Source organism: Bos javanicus, chromosome 10 (assembly GCF_032452875.1).
Source record: "Bos javanicus breed banteng chromosome 10, ARS-OSU_banteng_1.0, whole genome shotgun sequence".
NCBI classification, from domain to species: Eukaryota; Metazoa; Chordata; class Mammalia; order Artiodactyla; family Bovidae; genus Bos; species Bos javanicus.
The window spans coordinates 37,856,529-37,881,021 of record NC_083877.1 but is presented as its reverse complement, the minus strand read 5'-3'; the positions used below and the strand labels follow the sequence as shown (position 1 = coordinate 37,881,021).

General features: G+C 38.2%; 1 protein-coding gene across 2 annotated transcripts in view; it reads left to right on the top strand.

Annotated features, from left to right (window-relative positions):
* The window catches only part of UBR1 (ubiquitin protein ligase E3 component n-recognin 1), a 158,461-nt gene that overhangs the window by 112,064 nt on the left and 21,904 nt on the right, over nucleotides 1-24,493 (top strand). Inside the window, exons 38-44 of one of the 2 annotated variants that reach the window (XM_061430916.1) lie at nucleotides 6,562-6,629; nucleotides 7,607-7,757; nucleotides 12,495-12,582; nucleotides 13,724-13,857; nucleotides 15,239-15,347; nucleotides 18,756-18,812; nucleotides 20,576-20,653. In XM_061430916.1, the coding sequence (XP_061286900.1) occupies nucleotides 6,562-6,629; nucleotides 7,607-7,757; nucleotides 12,495-12,582; nucleotides 13,724-13,857; nucleotides 15,239-15,347; nucleotides 18,756-18,812; nucleotides 20,576-20,653 (685 nt within the window). Of the gene's footprint in view, nucleotides 1-6,561; nucleotides 6,630-7,606; nucleotides 7,758-12,480; nucleotides 12,583-13,723; nucleotides 13,858-15,238; nucleotides 15,348-18,755; nucleotides 18,813-20,575; nucleotides 20,654-24,493 lie in introns of those variants that run through there. The other variant, XM_061430917.1, reaches the window with a different exon arrangement.

Below are 24,493 nucleotides of genomic sequence, written 5' to 3'. Positions count from 1 at the left end.
CAGAGGATGAGATGGCTGGATGGCATCACCAACTCGATGGACATGAGTTTGAGTAAACTTCGGGAGTTGGTGATAGACAGGGAGGCCTGGCGTGCTGCGATTCATGGGGTCCCAAAGAGTCAGACATGACTGAGTGACTGAACTAAACTGAACTGATCTCAGTATGGCTATAAAAGGGAGCAGTAATGTGGATAGATCATTTTAAAATGTCATTTTTCTGGTGTGTGTCAAAGTCATATAAAAATAATAGAAGTGTTAATTATGGTAATCTCAGACTGTGGGTCCGTGCATGCCTTTTTCTTTGAGAGACAGGCTATAACAGCTGAGTTGGGTTTGTTTTTTTTTTCTTTTTAGATTCTAATAAGCTAGAAATTAGCTAAGCTCATGTGATGGTCTCACTGTGATAATAAAAAGAAAAATTAGAGGTTATGCATAGTAGAATGATTTGATGTTCATTTTGATTATCTGCATTTCCATTTAGGTATTTGCACCACAGCAGCTCCTTTGCATCTAAAATAGGTCAAGCTTAAAAAACCCTCTTTATGTCTTTTGTTCATAAATTAAATATGTCACAGGTAAAGAGGTTTAAGCTTACAGTTCCTCAGTGTGTTTCTACCAAATAAGAGAGCCATTCCCTCTTTTTAAAGTTTAAAAGAATGCATAGTTTTTCTACATAGAAAACAGGCTTTGTTTCCCCAAATGGACCAACTATTTCATCCTGAAAGTCTGTTGAAACAGGTCACCTTCCTCCGTGTTGAGTCTCACAAACTTCTTAGGGAACTTTTCCTGGGCAGCTTTCTGTCATTCTAATGACATGGGTGTTCCATGGCTCCGTTCAAAGCTGTCACCTAAGTTTCATTAGAACTTCCACTGTGCTAACCTTTTATATTTTCAAGTTAATTTCCAGCTATCTCCTGAATTAACCTCATGCTAGTAGTAATCTAACATTAATGCTGTTCTCTACACACTTAATTATTTTTTCCTTTTTTCATTTACTTTTTTTTCTTACTGATCAGTTGCATAGGCCCAGAATTTTGCACATATTACACATGCTTCTAGTTCTTAGGACCTTTTCCTGTTGTCAACAGTTTATCCTATTTGCATAGTAGTATTTTGGTTTTGCTTTTTTAAAATTTTTGTTATCTCTTTTCATTTCAGTTATAATTTGGATACCTTGTTTTACCAACACTTCCAAATAGTCTTCTTGCTTTTACATTCATCACAGATTAATTTGTAATATTAATTTGTAATATTAGGATTTGTAATATTTGTTGATTGTTGTTCAGTCACTAAATCATGTCCAACAATTTGCGACCCCATGGACTGCAATATGCCAGGTTTCCACATGCCTTCACTATATCCCAGAGGTTGCTCAAATTCATGTCTGTTGAGTTGGGGAATGCTATCTAACCATCTCAATGTTTAAAATACCTCAAAATAAATACCAAGCAAGGAGACTAACATCATCACAGATGGCAGAAACTGAAATAATATTGCATAATGGCATCTGGTCCCATCACTTCATGGGAAATAGATGGGGAAACAGTGGAAACAGTGTCAGACTTTATTTTTTGGGGCTCCAAAATCACTGCAGATGGTGACTGCAGCCATGAAATTAAAAGACGCTTACTCCTTGGAAGGAAAGTTATGACCAACCTAGATAGTATATTGAAAAGCAGAGACATTACTTTGCCAACAAAGGTCCGTCTAGTCAAGGCTATGGTTTTTCCAGTGGTCATGTATGGATGTGAGAGTTGGACTGTGAAGAAAGCTGAGCCCCGGAGAATTGATGCTTTTGAACTGTGTTTTGAACTGTGGTGTTGGAGAAGACTCTTGAGAGTCCCTTGGACTCCAAGGAGATCCAACCAGTCCATTCTGAAGGAGATCAGCCCTGGGATTTCTTTGGAAGGAATGATGCTAAAGCTGAAACTCCAGTACTTTGGCCTCCTCTTGCGAAGAGTTGACTCATTGGAAAAGACTCTGATACTGGAAGGGATTGGGGGCAAGAGGAGAAGGGGATGACAGAGGATGAGATGGCTGGATGGCATCACTGACCCGATGGATGTGAGTCTGAGTGAACTCCGGGAGTTGGTGATGGACAGGGAGACCTGGTGTGCTGCGATTCAAGGGGTGGCAAAGAGTCGGACACGACTGAGAGACCGAACTGAACTGAACTGAATGTCTAATTGACAGTAACTGATAAACTTGATGTTCTTTTGCTCTGTAATGTATCTTTTCATGTAAAAGTTTGTCATGTGAAAATTTATTAGCGAGAACATCTTTACTTGCAAGGTGTTAGGGCTGTAAACTGTGTAGAGGTACAAGTGTGGTCCCTGCCATTGTAATACTCATGATTGAATTAAAGAAGCAGAACCTCTGTGAAAACTCACACTATAAAATAGACAAATGCTAGATGTATTGTAAAAATATGTGCTTTACGAATTGAGACAGAAAGAGATCACTCTAGGGGCTCTGCTGTTTTTTGCTCTAACAAGGTATATAAAGATACATTGAGAGAAACAGATAGCATTCCTAGCTGGGAGGACAATTTTAACAGAGATTGAGGATGTAGGAAAGCATGTGGTATGTTCAAATAGACAGGTTTGATAGGAATAGTGGCACCTATAGATAGAGAAGCATGAAGTTGTTTTGATAAAAATAGAAGGTCTTAAATGCCCCAATGAGAAGTTTGAACTTTAGGTTATTGGGAATTTTTGAAACATTTTGAACAATATTATTCTAAGGCTAGATATTGTATAGATTGCGTTGGGAAAAGGAAAAATTATAAGTAAAATATGTATCTGTATGTAGTAGCATACTGGAGGAGGGCATGGCAACCCACTCCAGTATTCTTCCCTTGAGAATCCCACGGACAGAGGAAACTGGCAGGCTACAGTCTAAAGGGTCGCAAAGAGTCAGGCACAACTGAAGCGACTTAACACACACACAAACGCACACACACAGTAGCATCAATTAGGGAGGGAATTGGGATGGGTAGAAACAAGGTTTTGAATTAAAAGAAATAACTAGACTATTGAAAGAAATAGAGAAGTCCACAATAGAGACTGTTTTATTTGAAAGATGATGAATATAGTTTTAACATGTTGATTCTCCAGTAGTAATAGGACATACAGTGTTCATTGCCATGTATGTGCCAGGCATCGTACAATGATCCCTGAACATTGTACAAGGATCTTTGTATATAATCATGTCTTCTAACCACCATTCTTCAACAAAATTATCATTTCCCCAATTTAGAGATGAAGAAGCTGAGGCACAGAGAACTTCTGTGACTTGACCAAGGTCATAAAACCAGTAAAAGGCAGAACTAGTGTTTGAACCCAAGCCTGACCATAAAACCTATGCTTTTCCTACTGTATCACTTAAGTTTCCCTGAGATATTTAATTTAGCGTAAATGAACGATTTTACCAATGGAGGAAAATATGCATGCCAAAAATGAACTTGATTTCAGAGGATTTTAAAAATAGATATATGTAACATCTGGGAACAAAAAACTTTCACAACTGCCTGTAAGCAAAATTTGATGACAGAGTATTCTACTGACTGAAAAGTTAATAAAATCGGGGCAAGGAATTAGGAGTTAAGGAGAAAAGGAAAGATAGAAGCATCTGAATGGAGAGTTCCAAAGAATAGCAAGAAGAGATAAGAAAGCCTTCCTCAGCGATCAGTGCAAAGAAATAGAGGAAAACAACAGAATGGGAAAGACTAGAGATCTCTTCAAGAAAACTAGAGATACCAAGGGAACATTTCATGCAAAGATGGGCTCGATAAAGGACAGAAATGGTATGGACCTAACAGAAGCAGAAGACATTAAGAAGAGATGGCAAGAATACACAGAAGAACTGTACAAAAAAGATCTTCACGACCCACATAATCACGATGGTGTGATCACTCACCTAGAGCCAGACATCCTGGAATGGGAAGTCAAGTGGGCCTTAGAAAGCATCACTACAAACAAAGCTAGTGGAGGTGATGGAATTCCAGTTGAGCTATTTCAAATCTTGAAAGATGATGCTGTGAAAGTGCTGCACTCAATATGCCAGCAAATTTGGAAAACTCAGCAGTGACCACAGGACTGGAAAAGGTCAGTTTTCATTCCAATCTCAAAGAAAGGCAGTACCAAAGAATGCTCAAACTACCGCACAATTGCACTCATCTCACATGCTAGTAAAGTAATGCTCAAAATTCTCCAAGCCAGGCTTCAGCAATACATGAACCATGAACTTCCAGATGTTCAAGCTGATTTTAGAAAAGTCAGAGAAACCAGAGACCAAATTGCCAACATCCGCTGGATCATGGAAAAGGGAAGGGAGTTCCAGAAAAACATCTACTTCTGCTTTATTGACTATGCCAAAGCCTTTGACTGTGTGGATCACAATAAACTGTGGAAAATTCTTTAAGAGATGGGAATACCAGACCACCTGGCCTGCCTCTTGAGAAATTTGTATGCAGATCAGGAAGCAACAGTTAGAACTGGACATGGAACAACAGACTGGTTCCAAATAGGAAAAAGGAGTACATCAAGGCTGTATGTTGTCACCCTGCTTATTTAACTTATATGCAGAGTACATCATGAGAAACACTGGGCTGGAAGAAGCACAAGCTGGAATCAAGATTGCCGGGAGAAATATCAATAACCTCAGATATGCACATGACACCACCCTTATGGCAGAAAGTGAAGAGGAACTTAAAAAGCCTCTTGATGAAAGTGAAAGAGGAGAGTGAAAAAGTTGGCTTAAAGCTCAACATTCAGAGAACAAAGATCATGGCATCTGGTACCATCACTTCATGGGAAATACATGGGGAAACAGTGGAAACAGTGTCACACTTTTTGGGCTCCAAAATCACTGCACATGCTGATTGGAGCCATGAAATTAAAAGATGCTTACTCCTTGGAAGAAAAGTTATGACCTACCTAAATAGCGTATTGAAAAGCAGAGACATTACTTTGCCAACAAAGGTCCGTCTAGTCAAGGCTATGGTTTTTCCAGTGGTCATGTATGGATGTGAGAGTTGGACTGTGAAGAAAGCTGAGCGCTGAAGAATTGATGCTTTTGAACTGTGGTGTTGGAGAAGACTCTTGAGAGTCCCTTGGACTGCAAGGAGATCCAACCAGTCCATTCTGAAGGAGATCAGCCCTGGGATTTCTTTGGAAGGAATGATGCTAAAGCTGAAACTAACTCCAGTACTTTGGCCTCCTCACGCGAAGAGTTGACGCACTGGAAAAGACTCTGATGCTGGGAGGGATTGGGGGCAGGAGGAGAAGGGGACGACAGAGGATGAGATGGCTGGATGGCATTACTGACTTGATGGATGTGAGTCTGAGTGAGCTCCGGGAGTTGGTGATGGACAGGGCGGCCTGGCATGCTGTGATTCATGGGGTCGCAAAGAATCGGACACGACTGAGTAACTGAACTGAACTGAACTGAAAATATCCTGGGAGCAAAATACTTTAACACTGAGAAAATAAGGTAGGTAGTGTTGGTTGTGTCATGGACATGTTAACTAATGTATTGAAAATATTACTTAAAAAGGACACATAGCTAGTTAATGGCAGAGCCCTGTATTCACTTTAGTTTATTTTATAGAGCCGGTATTAATAGTGTTTATAGTGGTTACTGTATGCCACACTCAGGTTAAGTACTTTGAATGCACAGGTTAACAAACCTCCCAACAATCCTGTATACACTGGAGGCTTAGAAAAGTCAAATACCTTGCCTGTGACAGATAGTCATAGGAATTACTGGACCCCATTTCTGTCTGACTCCAAAGCCCATGCTCTTAACTTTTATGCTTTTTGTTTAGAATCTTGGATTTGGGGTTAAGAAATTGACCTAGTCTGAAAAGAATCTTCTCTCCTTCATTTTAACCAAATGATAGCTTTATTTAAATATAATTAATTCTCATGGTTATGTATATATAAACACTTATTGTTTTGAATTCTTGATTTCACTTCCTTGTAACTCTTTGCCTGACTTCTGAATTTAGAGACTGATCAAAATCAGAAAGGCAAAATTTTTGAGCTGTCTGCATTTCCTTCCACTCATCAGTTGTCTAGTTTTGTTCAGGAGGATTGTCTCCATCCTCTTTTCACTTACACCAATTTGCATGCTCTCCCTGCTCCCCAACCCCAAATTTGTTCATGTATTTCGTGTATCACAGAACATTTAGAAATGTGTAGTTGGAGGTAGGAAGTGGTAGAGAACATTGTTTAAAAGTAATCCTTTTTCATTCAGCAAGTGTAATACTTATCGAATAATTTCTTATTTCAGTCATCCTAACTTATTTATCCTTTCCTCCTATATCTTATCTTTCAACCATTAAATTGCATCCAGAGCTTTTTAGAGCCTTTTCTCAGTTTAGTTTATCTTTAGTTATGGTTCCTGTATCTTAAAGGTGTGATGGACCAGTTTATCAGTTTCTGTATTATAACCCTGTTAAATTTTTGTTTTAGATGCTAGTATGTTGTATTACATTTAACTGCATTGCTGTATTACTGGCTGAATTACATTAAGGTTTTTTGTTTGTTTGTTTTTTAGTTGTTCTTCCTAACCTGCAATCAGAAGCTACACCTTGCCTTCTATCCATAGATCTATTTCATGTTTTGGTAAGTGTTCAGTAAATTTTCTTTTTAAGTCAGTCAAGTTTATAAGTGTTTTCCTCAGTCAAATTTATGTTCTTTGTTCAAGATTATAAATACTGATCTTGAAAGTTTAGTCTCTTTTTTCCATTCCCTTTACAAATAGATAAAGATTTGACTGAGACCATCAAAATCACTTTAAAAATAAAACCACATTTACCCTTTACATTGTAATAGATTGTAGTCTAGTTGACTATATTTAGTTAGTGTCTATACAGGCAGACTTTTTCTACTAATATGTTTTCCCCCTTCCCCTTTTTCTCAACTTGTTTACATTATAAGCAGTGAATAATGGTGTGAGCTGTCTTAAAATTGTTAATTATTCGTGATATGGACCAGGCCATGGGCACATCTAGGTGTTTCCCAAAACACCTATGGTTAATGACAACTGTTTTGTGAATTTCTTGTACAGTTTTTCCATCTCTCTCACCATTTCATTCCTTCAAGACAAGTTTTCTAGAGAGCCATGGTAAGGTTAGGACCATGGACTTTGTGGATGCAAGGTTAGCCAGTATCCTCTACCCTGTGGTTGTCACCACTGTCTTTTGAAATTTCTCATGGAAATCTTGAAAGAAATGCTGGAAACTGGACCTTACCCCTGATATAATTATTTGATTGGACTAGGGTGGGGCCTATGTATCAATGTTATTTTAAGAGCTCTCCAAATGGTTGTAATGTTGAATCCCCTAAAACCACAAGGTTGAGACCATTACCTAGAACTAGAATAAGTGGACCCAGCAAAGGGATAACTCTGTTTGATGATGGCTTTTATCCTCTGTTTATGGTATATTATATTCTAAAATATCCTTTTGAATAATTAGGAAAAATATCGTGGTTATTTAAAAACACACATGGTGCAGGATCTTGTATTCTTTACATTTAGTTATGAGATAACTTGTGTTGGTCCTTTTGCTACCCATGTTGATGTCGATTTTCTCTCATAGGTGGGTACTGTGTTAGCATTCCCGTCCTTGTACTGGGATGATGCTGTTGATCTGCAGCCTTCACCAGTTAGCTCTTCGTATAACCACCTTTATCTCTTCCATTTGATCACCATGGCACACATGCTTCAGATACTTCTTACCATAGACACAGGTAAAGCTCCCATCAGTTGTTAATTGTAAATAACATTTGCCTGTGATTTACTAGGAAAATTAATTATGCTTGTGGTTAACCATTCTGTATTATGTCTCTTACTGAGTGATCGTTCATTTGTTTCTTTACGGATGCTATTTAAAGGGAAAGGTAGAACTGTGACAGGAATAATTAGCTAAACCACTTGATTCTCTCCCTTGCAGCTACTCCCTAGGTACGCAGGGAAGCCATTTGGATCTGCTTTTTCTGCTCTCTTTTTTTTTTTTTTTCCAGATTCCTCAAGGTCAAGGTTGGAGATTAGTCTCTCCAATGTTTGTCCCTGCCTAAATACTCTGAGCCTTTTGATAAGCCTGTCTATAAAACATTGTCGATTCCTCCAGCTAGAATAATAGTACTTGGTTCATTTTATAGTATTTATCACATGGTGTCTTATTTTATAGTTATATCTTGCTGCTGTTCCACTCTTTTTCCTGCTTCTCCTTGCTCCTTCATCCCTACTGTAAGCTTCTCGAATAGGGAACATTCAAATTTCAGAATCTTTCTTCATAAGCTTCAAATGGTTAGCAACTTCTGTTACACCCAGTAAGAACTCAATGAATATTTTTTGGATTAAAAAAATATATATATCCTTGTTTGAAGATACATGGGTAATATTACCATCATGGAATTGTGATATAGTTGTCCTTTTAGATTCTGCTCTTAATAGAAAGCAAAATTGGGTTTTGAGTATCAGTGGTCAATAATGGCTACTGAAAGTTCAGATAATTTAGAGGACAAATAATTAAAGTGATCTTAGAACAGTATCTAGCAAAATTAAATACACATCTACCTTTTGACCCACGAGTCCCACTTCTAAGAATCTACCCCAAAGTTCTACTGGCAGAAATATGAAAGAATATAAGCACAAGATTATTCATTGTAGCATTATTTGGAATAACAAAAAACTAGGTGATTGGCTGAGTAACCTGTGGTGTACCCATATATTAGAATGATGTGCAGCTATAAAATGGAATAAAATCTACTGAAGAAATGAGCTCTAGGATATTAAGTGAAAAAAAGTAGGGTACAGAGCAAAAGTTATAGTATAATACCTTTGCGTAAGATATTTTATGTGTATTTATGCATATATATGCTTACATATATTCATATTTGCTCTTTTTAAATAAATGAAATGACAGAAGTATAAATGGAAAACAAAAAAGTTACCTGTGGTACAAAGTAAAGAGTACAAGAATTTATGCAAAGACTCTTGTGAATGTTTTTTTAATGTAGTTGATCTTAGAACTCTAATTATACTTAACAAAAAAAATCTGAATGGCAAAAATAATTTTTTGACAGTTGAAAAAAACAAATGAATCTAAGAAATACATTGAGAAAATAATTGCTTAGTGACTTTAAAAAACAGTATTTCAACTGTACTTTCCTAGTAGGATATATTCTGATAATGGAGGAACTAAAAAAAAAAATCTTAATTTGAACTCAATTAGTAGTATCAGTGGTACTAATATTATTATTTTGAAATTATCTTAGGTAATTTTTAAATCAAGTAAGTGATTGTGTTAATGCCATTGGGAACTGAATTTTCAGTATGAGAAGGAAGACACACAAAAGTAAATTCGGAAAAATTAAATATAAACCAAATAATCTCCCAGTCAGAATCCCTACCAGTTGTTCTTTGATTATCAGCAAACTAATTGTAAGTTTATTTAGCGAGGCAGAAGACTCAGAATAGCCAAGTCAGTATTGAAGGAGAAGAACAAAGACAGAGGACTGATATTACCTGACTTTAAGATTTGCTAGAAAGCTGTAGGAATGAAGACAGTGTAGTATTAGTGAAAGAACAGATAAATGAATCAGTGGAACAAAACAGAGCCCAAAATACACCTACATAAATATAATCAACTGATTTTTGACAAAGGAGTGAAGACAAATGGAGGAAAGACAGTCTTTTCAACAAATGGTGCTAGAACAACCGAATACCCACATGTAAGACACAGACACAGATCTTACACATTTCCCAAAAATTAACTAAAAATGAGTTTTAGACCTACATGTAAAATACAAAACTCTTAGGAGATAACATAGGAGAAAATCTAGGTGATTTTGAGGATACAGTGACTTTTTAGGTACAACACCAAAGGTACAATCCATGAAAGAAATAATTGATAAGCTGGACTTCTTACAATTCAGAACTTTTGCTTTGCAAAAGATTATTATCAAGAGAATTAGAAGATAAGCCACAAACTGGTTAAACATATTTGCAAAAGATGCATCTGATAAAGAACTGTGATCCAGAATATACAAAGGACTAAGATTCAATGGTAAGAAAACAAACAGCCTCATTGAAAATGAACAAAAGACTTGAACAGACACCTTGCCAATGAAGATATCCCGATGGCAAATAAGCATATGAAAAGATGTTCAGTATCAGGTGTCATTAGAGAATTACAAATTAAAACAACAATGAGATACCAGTATACATTCATTAGAATGGGAAAAATACAAAACACTAACAGCGTTTGCATATTGACAAGGATGTGGAACAACAGGAACTCTCATTCTTTGCTGGCAGGAATGAAATCAATGCCACTTTAATACCATTTGGCAGTTTTTTACAAAACTATCATACTCCTACCATGCAGTCCAGCAGTCACACTCCTTGATACCTACCCAAATGAACTGAAAACTTATGTCCACACTAAACCTGCACACAGGTGTGTATAGCAGCTTTATTCATAATTGCCAAAACTTGGAAGCAACCCATGTATCCTTGTGAATGGATAAATAAACTGGTACATCCAAACAATGGAATATTCTTCAGTTCTAAAAAGAAATGAGCTATTAAGCGATGAAAGGACATGGAGGAATCTTAAGTGTATACAACTAAGTGAAAGAAGCATATTTGAAATGGCTACATATTGTATGATTCCAACTATATGACATTATGGAAAATGCAAAACTATGAGATGGTAAAATGATCAGTGGGTATTGGCAAGAGTTAGGGGAGACAATGTGAATAGGCAGTGTGCAGAAGGCTTTCAGGGTAATGAAACTATTCTGCTGGATACAATAATAGTGGGTACAACTTATTATACGTTTGTCAAAACCCATAGAATGTACAGGGATTCCCTTGTAGCTCAGTTGGTAAAGAATCTGCCTGCAATGCAGGAGACCAGGGTTCAATTCTTGGGTGGGAAAGATCCTCTGGAAAAGGAAATGGCAACCCACTCCAGTATTCTTGCCTGGAGAATCCCTTGGACACAGGAGGCCTGGAGGGTTACAGTCCATGGGGTCACAAGAGTCAGACATGACTTTGAGACTAAACCACCACCATAGAATGTACAATAGCAAGAGTTATCTCTAATGTAAGCTATGGACTTTGAGTGATAATGATGTGTCACCGTAGGCTGTAACAAATGTGCCAGTGGTGCTAATAGTGGGGGAGACTCTAGGTGTTTGGGAACAGTAGGTATATGGGAAATCTGTGCTTTCCACTCAGTTTTGCTGTGAACCTAAAGCTGCTTTAAAAAAATAGTTTATTAATTTTAGAAAGTGTTCTAGTTTCATTCTTTTACATGTGGTTGACCAGTTTTCCCAGCACCACTTGTTAGAGAATGTCTTTAATCCATTGTATATTTTTGCCTCCTTTGTCAAAGATAAGGTGTCCATATGTGCGTGAATTTATCTCTGTGCTTTCTGTTTTGTTCCATTGATCTATATTTCTGTCTTTGTGCCAGTACCATACTGTCTTGATGACTATGGCTTTGTAGTAGAGCCTGAAGTCAGGCAGGTTGATTCCTCCAGTTCCATTTTTCTTTCTCAAGATTGCTTTGGCTATTCGAGGTTTTTTGTATTTCCATACAAATTGTGAAATTATTTGTTCTAGCTCTGTGAAGAATACCGTTGGTAGCTTGATAGGGATTGCATTGAATCTATAAATTGCTTTGGGTAGTATACTCATTTTCACTATATTGATTCTTCCAATCCATGAACATGGTATATTTCTCCATCTATTAGTGTCCTCTTTGATTTCTTTCACCAGTGTTTTATAGTTTTCTATATATAGGTCTTTAGTTTCTTTAGGTAGATATATTCCTAAGTATTTTATTCTTTTTGTTGCAATGGTGAATGGAATTGTTTCCTTAATTTCTCTTTCTATTTTCTCATTATTAGTGTATAGGAATGCAAGGGATTTCTGTGTGTTGATTTTATATCCTGCAACTTTACTCTATTCATTGATTAGTGCTAGTAATTTTCAAGATATTGTTACATGGGTGTGTGCATTTGTCAAACTTCATCAAATGGTGCATTTAGTATTTATGTATTTTATTGCATTATAAAATTTACCTCAAATCAAAAAATCATATACAAACACTGAACTCTTTATTTATTAATTTTATTTTGGACTGCGCTGGGTCTTCATTGCTGTGCACAAACATTCTCTAATTGCAGTGAGTGGAGGGCTACTCTCTAGTGGTGGTGCATGGGCTTCTCATTGCGGTGACTTCTCTTGCTGTGGAGCATGACCTCTAGGTGCTTGGGCTTCAGTAGTTGTGGTGCATGGGCCTAGTTGCCCCACAGCATGTGGGATCTTCCTGCACCAGGGATCGAACCCGTGTCCCCTGCATTGGTAGACAGTCTTAACCACTGGACCACCAGGGAATTCTGAAATTGAGATTTTCACTAATAAATTCAATAGTAAATTCATAGATTTATCTTTCAGAATTTCTTTTTCAGACCTCCCCCTTGCACAGATACAGGAAGAGAGTGAAGAGGCTCGTTCTGCATCTTCTTTCTTGGCAGAAGTTTCTCAGTATACAAGTGGGTGAGTAACAGCCCATTAGTCCAGTCTATTTCAGTATTGTTTTTATAATTACACATCTTTGTTCAGTTGTTTGACAGTATCTCTTGAACCATTTTAATTCCAGTTTTTAAAAATCAGTTAAAGGCTTTTGGAATAACAACAAATAAAAATTACCCATTCATTTGTTTCTGAGATTGAAAACAAGTTTTGACACATCTTTATTCTTATAAACTGTTACAGGAATATAGGCAAAAGATAGAATTTTAACAAGATGCAGCAGTTAAACTTTAAATAAATGTAAAAAGTTGAAAATAGGTTGTTCTTTTAAAGCAGTTCATACAGTTAATACACTTAACTACTGAGTTTTTTTTAAGGCTGTTGTGAGTAATATGTGAAATATATTGACAACACAGAGGTTAAAACCAAAAGTGCAATAGAGTGCTCTGCTGAGCGTCATCTGCTGCCAAGTTTCCCTCTTTGTTTTCGTCTTCTTCATCAGTCAACTTTTTTTCAGTTTAAGTACTGAATATATGTGTATTTATCTTTACGTTAATAGACTTTATTTTTTAGAGCTGTTTTAGGTTTATAGAATACAAAGTAACCAAGAGTTTCCATTTCCTCCCTCCCACCACCAGCTTCTCCATTACATCTTTCATTTGTGTGGTACATTTGTTAAGGTGATGAACCAGAATTGATACATTGTTATTAACTATATAGTCCATAGTCTACATTAAGGTTCACTTTGTGTTATAAGATTGTAGTATCATATAGATTATTAGTTTCACTGCCCTAAAAATCGCCAGTTTTAATACAGAAATCAGGAAAGTATTAAATTTTCTAAGCTAATTTAGCTGCTTTGGTTAGTTACTGATAAATGCATTTGCTCCACATTTCATTACAAGGGTTAGGAAAAAGAATAAAGTTGTTCTTTGCCTTAAGAATCTACCTCATAAAATATGCAAGATTTGTGGTTTGCTCTAAGAAACTATTAGGAGATTTAAAGACTGAAGCTATAGCTAGTTAAATATTTTGTTTTAATGTTTATCGTTAATGCATAAAAAATTATTTAATGCTGAGGTGTGTTTTTGAAAGGGGATGTATTTACAATCTGGGTGTTCATCTGATTTGTATTCTGCTCTGTTCTGGAATTGTTGCCTCTCAGCTGCATTGGGTGTGGTATTCCTGGCTGGTATTTATGGGTCTCCTTGAAGAATGGCATCATCCCGTATCTTCGCTGTGCTGCACTGTTTTTCCACTATTTACTTGGAGTAACTCCACCTGAAGAACTGTTTACCAGTAAGTAGGAAAATGAAATCACAGAGTAGTAAATAAGAGACTTTTTTGTTACTTTCAACCTCAAGGGTGAGAGCAGGCAAAACCACTTCTTTATTCCTCACACTTTCATCAGTGTTCATTCCAAACATGTGTGCCCCTGCCCTGGTGTGGGTAAAAGGTGAGACCAGAAACCAGATTAGCCTCATAATCTACAAAACCTATTCATGGCTCCTATCTATGTACAACTTTTGTATTTGAGCTTACAAAATGCCTTCATGCAGTATAGGACAGATAAGAAATTACAAAGATTGATTGGCTTTAAAGAAAGAGAACTGTTTGGCTTTATAATATACTCTGTTTCTTAAAGTTTGAACATTTGATTGTAACTATTATGAAATAAATAAAATGCTGCTGTGAAAGGCCTGTTGTGTTAACCGAGGCCCTGGGTATTTGAGTAACAGAATAATTTCCTTTCTTCTTTACTTGCCTTAAATCTACATCAAGGTAGAGAAGGTTTCCTTGTGGCTTTGTTTGGGTAAAAATCAGAAGGTTTGTATGATTTTGGAAGAGTCATCAAATTTCCTCCGAGATGCTTTCTTTTGTTCTTTTCTCAGGTCAACCTTAACAGGGTTCTTTATCTTGAACTCTGTTCAGTAGGGCTCATTAGATGTAGGTTTGTTCTGATTCTGTACAAATAGGATAGTGCTTTCTTTCCAAGTGATTGTCAGCACAGATCTGTGTTTTCATTCTTTAAAAAGTTATTTATTATCTTGTTGGTGCTGTCGTATGGCAATGGATGAGATAAAGTCCTTTCTTTTGTTGAGAGGAGATGAAATATAAGCCAGTAGATAAATACATGTAGTATAATGTCAAATGGTGGTAAGTGCTACAAAAAAAAGTACAGCAAGTCATGAGAATAGAGAATGCTGGGGCAGAGTCATGGAAGACTTCTTTGTGAGGAGACATTGAGCAGAGAGATCAGAAAAGGACATGGTGTTGAACTGGATGGAGAGTTGAAGGAAGAGTATTGTAAGCAGAAGGAACAATAAATGCAAAGCGTTCGCTTGATGTCATCAAAGAGTAGTAGAGATGAGTGACTGAAGCCTAATAAACAGGGGGAGGCAGGTAAGAGATGAAGTCAGATCAGGTAGGGCCTTTTGCCACGATAAGCACTTTTGTATTTTGTATTTTGGGGGTGGTTTGATGTTGGAGAAGTCTGATCAGGACAATGACTCAAATCAGATTCAAAAGGATCACTGTGTCTTATTTATCATCCACAGTTTTACAAAGTATACTGTATAGGCAGAGTATAGAAACGAGCATAAACAATGAAGAAACTCTAGACACAGGATGACCAGGTAAGAATAATGTACTTATTAAATATATTTTTGTTTTCTTGTAGATGCTGCAGAAGGAGAATACAATGTACTCTGTAGCTATTTATCTTTACCCACAAATTTGTTCCTGCTTTTCCAGAAATACTGGGATACTGTGAGGCCCCTCCTCCAGAGGTACTGCGGGGATAAAATATCATTATTGGATTATTATACAGTTTGGAAATTTTAAATTTAAAATACTTGCTAAGCTTTTAGATTGATTACCATTGATTGAAGGTGGTGGCAAAAATACACAAGGTTCCTAATTCACACACCCACTCCAGTACCCTTGTCTGGAAAATCTCATGGACAAAGGAGGCTGGTAGGCTACAGTCCATAGGGTCACAAAGAGTCGGACACAACTGAGTGACTTCACTAATGGGCCACCAGGATTTCTGCTTGTTCCACCATGACTGCCAATCATTGTGCTCAAGTTCCCCACAGCTGCTGTCTCATCCCTGCTTTAAATGGGGTGGAGGTGGTGGTGAAGTGAGGATAAGTCATGTTGTCAGCAGCCATACAGTCACAGTTAAGCATCAGAAGAACCCAGAGTGGGGCAACAATAGTAGCGTATCTCATATGGTAGCACATATCTTAGAAAGGTGACTGAGGAGGAAATAAAAGTCACAATGTAATATTACTCAGCCATAAAAAGGCTGAGTAAAAATAACTAACACCTTTGAGTTAATTCTAATGAAGTGGATGAACCTAGAACCTATTATACAGAGTGAAGTAAGTCAGAAAGAGAAAGATAAATGTCATATTCTAACACATATATACGGAATCTAGAAAAATAGTACTGAAGAATCTATTCACAGGGCAGCAGTGGAGAAACAGCATAAAGAATAGACTTATGGACATGAGGAGAGGGGAGAGGGTGAGATGTATGCAAAGAGTAATGTGGAAACTTACATTACCATATGTAAAATAGATAGCCAATGGGAATTTGCTGTATGTCTCAGGAAACTTAAACAGGGACTCTATCAACCTAGAGGGGTGGGTTGGGGAGGGAGGTGGGGGGGAGGTTCAGAAGGGAGGGGATATATGTATACCTATGGCTGGTTCATGTTGAGGTTTGACAGAAAACAACAAAATTCTGTAAAGCAATTATCCTTCAATAAAAAAAATTTAATTAATTTTTTAAAGTCATTTGGTAACTCAAAAATATATCCATTTAAATTTCCCATGGGGAAGTGTGCTTTTCTTTTATTCAAGATTTCTTTCTACCCCCATACTTAATTGACCCGTCTGCTTGCTTACTCTCTACCCTTCAAATCTCTAGTCTCCTAACCCTATCTTTGCTACCACCATTTTCCATCTTTTTTTTTTTTTTTTTTTTGAGATATAATTGACATATACCATGGTTTCAATAGTCAGTTCTCATCATGTTACTCTGTTTCCCCCATTAAAGATCCTGACATACATTTCTGACACTTGGGGAGGGTGTTTTTCCCACACATCCAACAAGTAATTCTTCAGCATTAGCTGGGTGTCCTACAATTCAGCTCAGTATCTACCTGGAGATAGTGTCAGATCCCACAGGCTGAGGGCTCAGTCCTGAAAACATGACAACATCACATACTTCAGAAAGAACCAGGCTGTCACAAATCCAGGCTGTCTCCTGTGCTGACCAAAAGGTTATATAGCGTGATTAATTTGTAGAGCAGCTCAGAGAACTCAGAGAAACGTTTTCCCTACTAGTGCATCAGTTTTTTATAAAAGGATATAACTCAGGGCCAGCCAGATAGAAGAGATACACAGGGCAAGGTATGGGGAAAAGGGAGCAGAACTTCCACACTCTCTGAGCACACCACTGTCCCCGAATTGACACGTGTTCACCAACCTGGAAACTCTCCAAACGTGGTGAGTTCTCCTAGCTACCAGCCCTCATACTTGTGTTCAGTCTTGGTTTGATAGACATAGGTTTAGCCCAAGTAATTCCATTTGTGGCTTCTCATCTCTGTTTTAACATTATCAGTCACAGTTAGTCTTTTCAGTTTTCTCCTCTTTTCTTTTCTCCTTTTTCTTTAATCTGTGTCTTGTTGCCTGCATGCTCAAGTCAGGATTTGTGTGAATGTCTGCCCATCTCTGGCCACCTTTCTATGTGTTCTCATCTCTTCTTTTGGGTGCTTTTCCGTGTTTCCTCATTTCTCATGAGGTATTCTGATTTCCAGTGTGATAAAAATGAATCAGATGGATCCAAAAAAATCAGTACCATGCTTTGGGTTGAGTACAATCACAGTAGGTTATACTAATTTTATTTTTATATTGTTGGAGTTATAGCCTGCCATTCTAGTTTAATGTTAAAAATTCAAAGTTTGAAATGCACAGTCTGTACCATTCCTGGCTCTGCTTGCCTCAAAGCCTTTCCTCATCGTCTGCTCTGAGAGATGATGAACTGACCTCACTAGGCCGTATTACCCGGTCTCCTTTGTCAGTTGGCTTCAGCCTGTGGGAGGCACTGGCAGGATATTGGAAGCCAGGAGGAAGAGAGAAACCTGTGTTTAGGTCACCTCTCCTTGCTTTGTGGGGCATTCCTGACAGTGACTATAGCTCTTCTCTGGCTCTAGTTCCTGCCAGACAAGTCTACTATAGTTCCAGCATCCACCTGCTGCAGGAGAGGGGGACCCCATCCAGGGCCCAAGAGTGGGCTCTTTTCTAATACTCAGAAGTGAATTGTCTGAGGAGACACACGTGCTGCCAAAGCAAGAGACTTTATTGGGAGGGGGTGCCCAGGTGGAGAACAGCAGGGTAAGAGAACTCAGAAGAACTGCTCTGCCATGTCTCAGGTTTTATGGTAATGGAGTTAGTTTACGGGGTGTCTTGGCCTATCACTATGACTCAGGGTCCTTCCTGGTGACACCTACATCACTCAGCCAAGATGGATTCCAGCAAGAAGGATTCTGGGAGGTTGGTGGGATGTATGGACTGGCATTTCCTTTTGATTTTCCTGAATTCTTCCGTTTGGTGGTAGCTTGTTAGTTCTGCATTCCTTACCAGGACCTCCTATTATAAGATAACTCATACAGGTGGATAGTATAGTGCGTAGCCAGTGCAGGTGGTTTTGGTCCTGGTTCATCTGATACACCAGTGACCCTTAGCTCCAACAATACCATTCCAAAAATACTGTTTCGTTCCTCCAGCCTGGCAAGGGTAGTAGCTTCCTGTTATTGGCTGATCTTCTTGTTGCCTTGCTTTTTTGTCTCCTGGTTGGCTTCTCAGCCTTTCTGTCACCTTTATTTCCAATTTCTGGTATTAAATTCCTTCTTCTTAAAATACTGAGCATAGTTTATGTTTTTCTAGTAATAGATAAACCCTTTAAAAAAGAAATTAATAGAAGATTTGACGGAGGATAAATAGGAAGACATTAAAAAAGGGGAGAAAAGAAAAGGAGAAGAAAGAAGAGGCAAGATGTAAGGTAAAAAGAAGTCTAGCAGACAGCACATGGAAAGAAGGGGCCAAGAGGTTTAGCGAGGATGGCTCGATGAATATTGCACTAAAGTTGTGATGACCCATTTGCTTTTCTCTCTGCTTCCCATACAGGTGGTGTACAGACCCTGCCTTACTAAACTGTTTGAAGCAAAAAAGCACTGTAGTCAGGTTGGTTTTACTTCTAAGTCCTTCCGTCAGCTGATGAGTATGCTTTCTAGTCTTTTCATTCTCACTCAGCATACTATTTCTTACATTTCTGTTATGTCTTGCTGAAAATTCGATTCTTCCTACAATTGATTTTTTTCTTGGAGTGACTGTCCTTTCCCTCTTAAATTGTTTGGCACCACCAACTCCTATTTCTTAAGCTAATGCATACCTATTAAAAGGCAAAGGAAGAGATGGTTTCTTGGAGCTACTACTTATTAAAATGAGAGGGTAGTGACAGTATTCATGTAAATTACTTTTTTTTTTCCTTTTGAGAATGAAAATATAAGTAAAACTATTCCCTTTTCCCCATCTCCTCCTTTCTATATGCTTGGAGACTACTCAACAAAAGTTTTCTTCAGCCCCCCATCTCCTTTAAGTTTTGGCTTAATCAAAATCCATCTCTTCCTCAAGGACTGATTTAAATATTACCCTCTCCCTGAAACCTATGCTAACATATCCTCTCATATCTATAACCCAATTTTAGCGATTTAGAGATTATAGCTCCACCTCCTATGCTCAGAGGCAGTAGTATTCACATCACCAAGAAGGGTTTAAAAGATGAGTACATATTTTAGGACTGTTAGTCTCACACAAGTCATTTTGTGTCTGTTAGACATCTGCTGTTTCCCCAGCATGGTACCAAATTAACATTACTCCTGGAGAGTTAAAAGATATATAACACATACAGGTTTTGGTCATAGGTAGTTTATAGTCTAGTTATATTCATAAATTCAAGAGATAAGATAAAGTATAATAATATATGGAATATACTGTTAATGCTAATAGAAAGTTAAAGAGTAAATATTCTTAATGATGTAAGTTTAGCTTTAGAGGAGATAATTTTTGCTGCACACAGAAGGAATTACAAAATTTGAATTGATTGGGATTTAAGGAGAGAATTTCCTATTATTCATATTATTTCAGATGACATTCCCTGTTATTCAAATGACCCTTCCCAGGGCATACATGCAAGGCTTTTGTTGTATTAGTATGGTGAGAATGAAAAATAATACTTAAAAACATGTATTAGGTACTAAGTATATTATGTTTTGCTTCAATATCTAATTGAGTTCTCAGCAGCCATTTGAGGTTCCTTGATACTGTTATTCATATTTAACATTTTTTCAATCAGCATGAGTATTTAGTGTTTCTCTCCTCACCCCACCCCCTAACAAAATGTGTTACTAAATTGATAGTCTGCCTTATGACTGAGGGAGCATAATATATTTATTCTCAGTTTACAGACCGGCTAATACAGAATTAGGTTCAGTGGCTTGTCGAGTGTCAGAATCTAGGCTTTGTAACTGGGCCAGTTTGATTGCAAAGATTGTGTTCTTAACTGCTACTTTATATTACTTCCTAGACAGTATAGAAATAATAGAACGATTTAGTCTTAGGAAATAGTAGGAGTTGGATTTGGAAAGGAAACATGGCTGCTGAAAGATCTGGAATTCTAGACTGAAAAGTTTGGATAAATCTAGTCAACGGTAGAAATTACTACAGATTGCAAAAATGAATCCCTAAGTTTTTTGTTTTGTTTTTAGCTGTGCCATGTGGCAGGCTCTTAGCACCCTAACCAGGGATTGAACCTGTGCCTCCTGCAGTGGAAGCAGGACCACCAGGGAATTTTTCTCTCATTATTTTTAAAACATTCATCCTTCTGTTACTTGGTCTGTTTTTGACCTAGGCTTATTTACTCACTGCCATTTAAATTATATTTCTAGGTACCCTAGAAAAAGAAATAGTTTGATAGAGCTTCCTGATGACTATAGCTGCCTCCTAAATCAAGCTTCTCATTTCAGGTAAGAAGATTTTTTTTTTTTTTTTTTTTTTTGAGCTTGCATTTAGTACTACCACCACTAGCAAATTTTAATTGATGAAGAAGTCACATAACATACAATTTTGTATAATTCATTGGCATTTCAGTTCAGTTCAGTTCAGTCACTCAGTTATGTCCGACTCTTTGCAACCCCATGAATTGCAGCACGCCAGGCCTCCCTGTCCATCACCAACTCCCGGAGTTCACTCAGACTCAATGTCCATCAAGTCAGTGATGTCATCCAGCCATCTCATCCTCTGTAGTCCCCTTCTCCTCCTGCCCCCAATCCCTCCCAGCATCAGAGTCTTTTCCAATGAGTCAGCTCTTCGCATGAGGTGGCCAAACTACAGGAGTTTCAGCTTTAGCATCAGTCCTTCCAAAGAACACCCAGGACTGATCTCCTTTAGAATGGACTGGTTGGATCTCCTTGCAGTCCAAGGGACTCTCAAGAGTCCTCTCCAACACCACAGTTCAAAAGCATCATTTCTTCGGCACTCAGCTTTCTTCACAGTCCAACTCTCACATCCATACATGACCACTGGAAAAACCATAGCCTTGACTAGACGGACCTTTGTTGGCAACGTAATGTCTCTGCTTTTGAATATACTGTCTAGGTTGGTCATAACTTTCCTTCCAAGGAGTAAGCGTCTTTTAATTTCATGGCTGCAGTCACCATCTACAGTGATTTTGGAGCGCTCCAAAAAAATAAGTCTGACACTGTTTCCACTGTTTCCCCATCTATCTGCCATGAAGTGATGGGACCAGATGCCATGATCTTCGTTTTCTGAATGTTGAGCTTTAAGCCAACTTTTTCACTCTCCTCTTTCACTTTCATCAAGAGGCTTTTGAGTTCCTCTTCACTTTCTGCCATAAGGGTGGTGTCATCTGCATATCTGAGGTTATTGATATTTCTCCCGGCAATCTTCATTCCAGCTTGTGCTTCTTCCAGCCCATAATGTACTTTCTCATGATGTAGTCTGCATAGAAGTTAAATAAGCAGGGTGATAATATACAGCCTTGACGTACTCCTTTTCCTATTTGGAACCAGTCTGTTGTTCTACGGCCAGTTCTAGCTGTTGCTTCCTGACCTGCATATAGGTTTCTCAAGAGGCAGGTCAAGTGGTCTGGTATTCCCATCTCTTGAAGAATTTTCCACAGTTTATTGTGATCCACACAGTCAAAAGCTTTGGCATAGTCAATAAAGCAGAAGTAGATGTTTTTCTGGAACTCCCTTCCCTTTTCCATGATCCAGCGTATGTTGGCAATTTGATCTCTGGTTCCTCTGCCTTTTCTAAAATTAGCTTGAACATCTGGAAGTTCATGGTTCACGTATTGCTGAAGCCTGGCTTGGAAAATTTTGAGCATTACTAGCGTGTGAGATGAGTGCAATTGTGTGGTAGTTTGAGCATTCTTTGGCATTGCCTTTCTTTGGGATTGGAATGAAAACTGACCTTTTCCAGTCCTGTGGCCACTGCTGAGTTTTCCAAATTTTCTGGCATATTGAGTACAGCACTTTCACAGCATCATCTTTCAAGATTTGAAATAGCTCAACTGGAATTCCATCACCTCCACTAGCTTTGTTCATAGTGATGCTTTCTAAGGCCCACTTGACTTCCCATTCCAGGATGTCTGGCTCTAGGTGAGTGATCACACTATCGTGATTATCTTGGTCGTGAAGATCTTTTTTGTACAGATCTTCTGTGTATTCTTGCCACCTCTTTTTAATATCTTCTGCTTCTGTTAGGTCCATACCATTTCTGTCCTTTATCGAGCCCATCTTTGCATGAAATGTTCCCTTGGTATCTCTAGTTTTCTTGAAAAGATCTCTAGTCTTTCCCATTCTGTTGTTTTCCTCTATTTCTTTGCATTGATCGCTGAGGAAGGCTTTCTTATCTCTCCTTGCTATTCTTTGGAACTCTGCATTCAGATGCTTATATCTTTCCTTTTCTCCTTTGCTTTTCACGTCTCTTCTTTTCACAGCTATTTGTAAGGCCTACCCAGACAGCCATTTTGCTTTTTTGCATTTCTCTTCCATGGGGATGGTCTTGATCCCTGTCTCCTGTACAGTGTCACGAACCTCCATACATAGTTCATCAGGCACTCTGTCTATCAGATCTAGTCCCTTAAATTTTTTCTCACTTCCGCTGTATAATCATAAGGAATTTGATTTAGATCATACCTGAACAGTCTAGTGGTTTTCCCCACTTTCTTCAATTTAAGTCTGAATTTGGCAATAAGTTCATGATCTGAGCCACAGTCAGCTCCCAGTCTTGTTTTTGCTGACTGTATAGAGCTTCTCCATCTTTGGCTGCAAAGAATATAATCAGTCTGATTTCGGTGTTGACCATCTGGTGATGTCTCTTGTGTTGCTGGTAGAGGGTGTTTGCTATGACCGTTGCGTTCTCTTGGCAAAACTCTATTAGCCTTTGCCCTGCTTCTTTCCATACTCCAAGGCCAAATTTGCCTGTTACCCCACGTGTTTTTTGACTTCCTACTTTTGCATTCCAGTCCCCTATAATGAAAAGGACATCTTTTTTGGGTGTTAGTTCTAAAAGGTCTTGTAGGTCTTCATAGAACCATTCAACTTCAGCTTCTTCAGCGTTACTGGTTGGGGCATAGACTTGGATTACTGTGATATTGAATGGTTTGCCTTGGAAACGAACAGAGATCATTCTGTCACTTTTGAGATTGTTTCTAAGTACTGCATTTTGGACTCTTTTGTTGACCATAATGGCTACTCCATTTCTTCTAAGGGATTCCTGCCCATAGTAGTAGATATAATGGTCATCTGAGTTAAATTCACCCATTCCGGTCCATTTCAGTTCACTGATTCCTAGAATGTCGACGTTCACTCTTGCCATATCCTGTTTAACCACTTCCAATTTGCCTTGATTCATGGACCTAACATTCCAGGTTCTTATGCAATATTGCTCTTTACATCATCGGACCTTGCTTCTATCACCAGTCACATCTACAACTGGATATTGTTTTGCTTTGGCTCCATCCCTTCATTCTTTCTGGAGTTATTTCTCCACTGATCTCCAGTAGCATATTGGGCACCTACTGACCTGGGGAGTTCCTCTTTCAGTATCCTATCATTTTGCCTTTTCATACTGTTCATGGGGTTCTCAAGGCAAGAATACTGAAGTGGTTTGCCATTCCCTTCTCCAGTGGACCACATTCTGTCAGACCTCTCCACCATGACCTGCCCGTCTTGGGTGGCCCCACACAGCATGGCTTAGTTTCATTGAGTTAGACAAGGCTGTGATCCATGTGATTAGATTGACTAGTTTTCTGTGATTATGATTTCAATGTGTCTGCCCTCTGATGCCCTCTCGCAACACCTACCATCTTACTTGGGTTTCTCTTATCTTGGGTGTGGGGTATCTCTTCAGGGCTGCTCCAGCCCAGTGCAGCCATTGCTCCTTACCTTGGATGAGGGGTATCTCCTCACCGCTGCCCCTCCTGACCTTGAATGTGGAGTAGCTCCTCTTGGCCCTCCTGCACCCGTGCATTTAGTGTATTGCTAATATTGTACAGTAACTATTTCTCTCTAGTTTCCAAACATTTTTAGCACACCAGAGAAAAACTTTGCATCCACTATGTAATCATTCCCCATCCCGTTCTTTGCTAGTACCCTAGTAACTGATAATCTGCTTTCTATCTCCATGGATTTGCCTATTCCGGATACATTATATAAAAGGAATCATGTAATCTGTGACCTTTTGTGTCTGGATTTTTTCAATTAACATCCCTTTAAGGTTCATCCAAGTTGTAGGATGTATCAGTATTTCATTTCTTTCTTGGCTAAATAATCCATTGT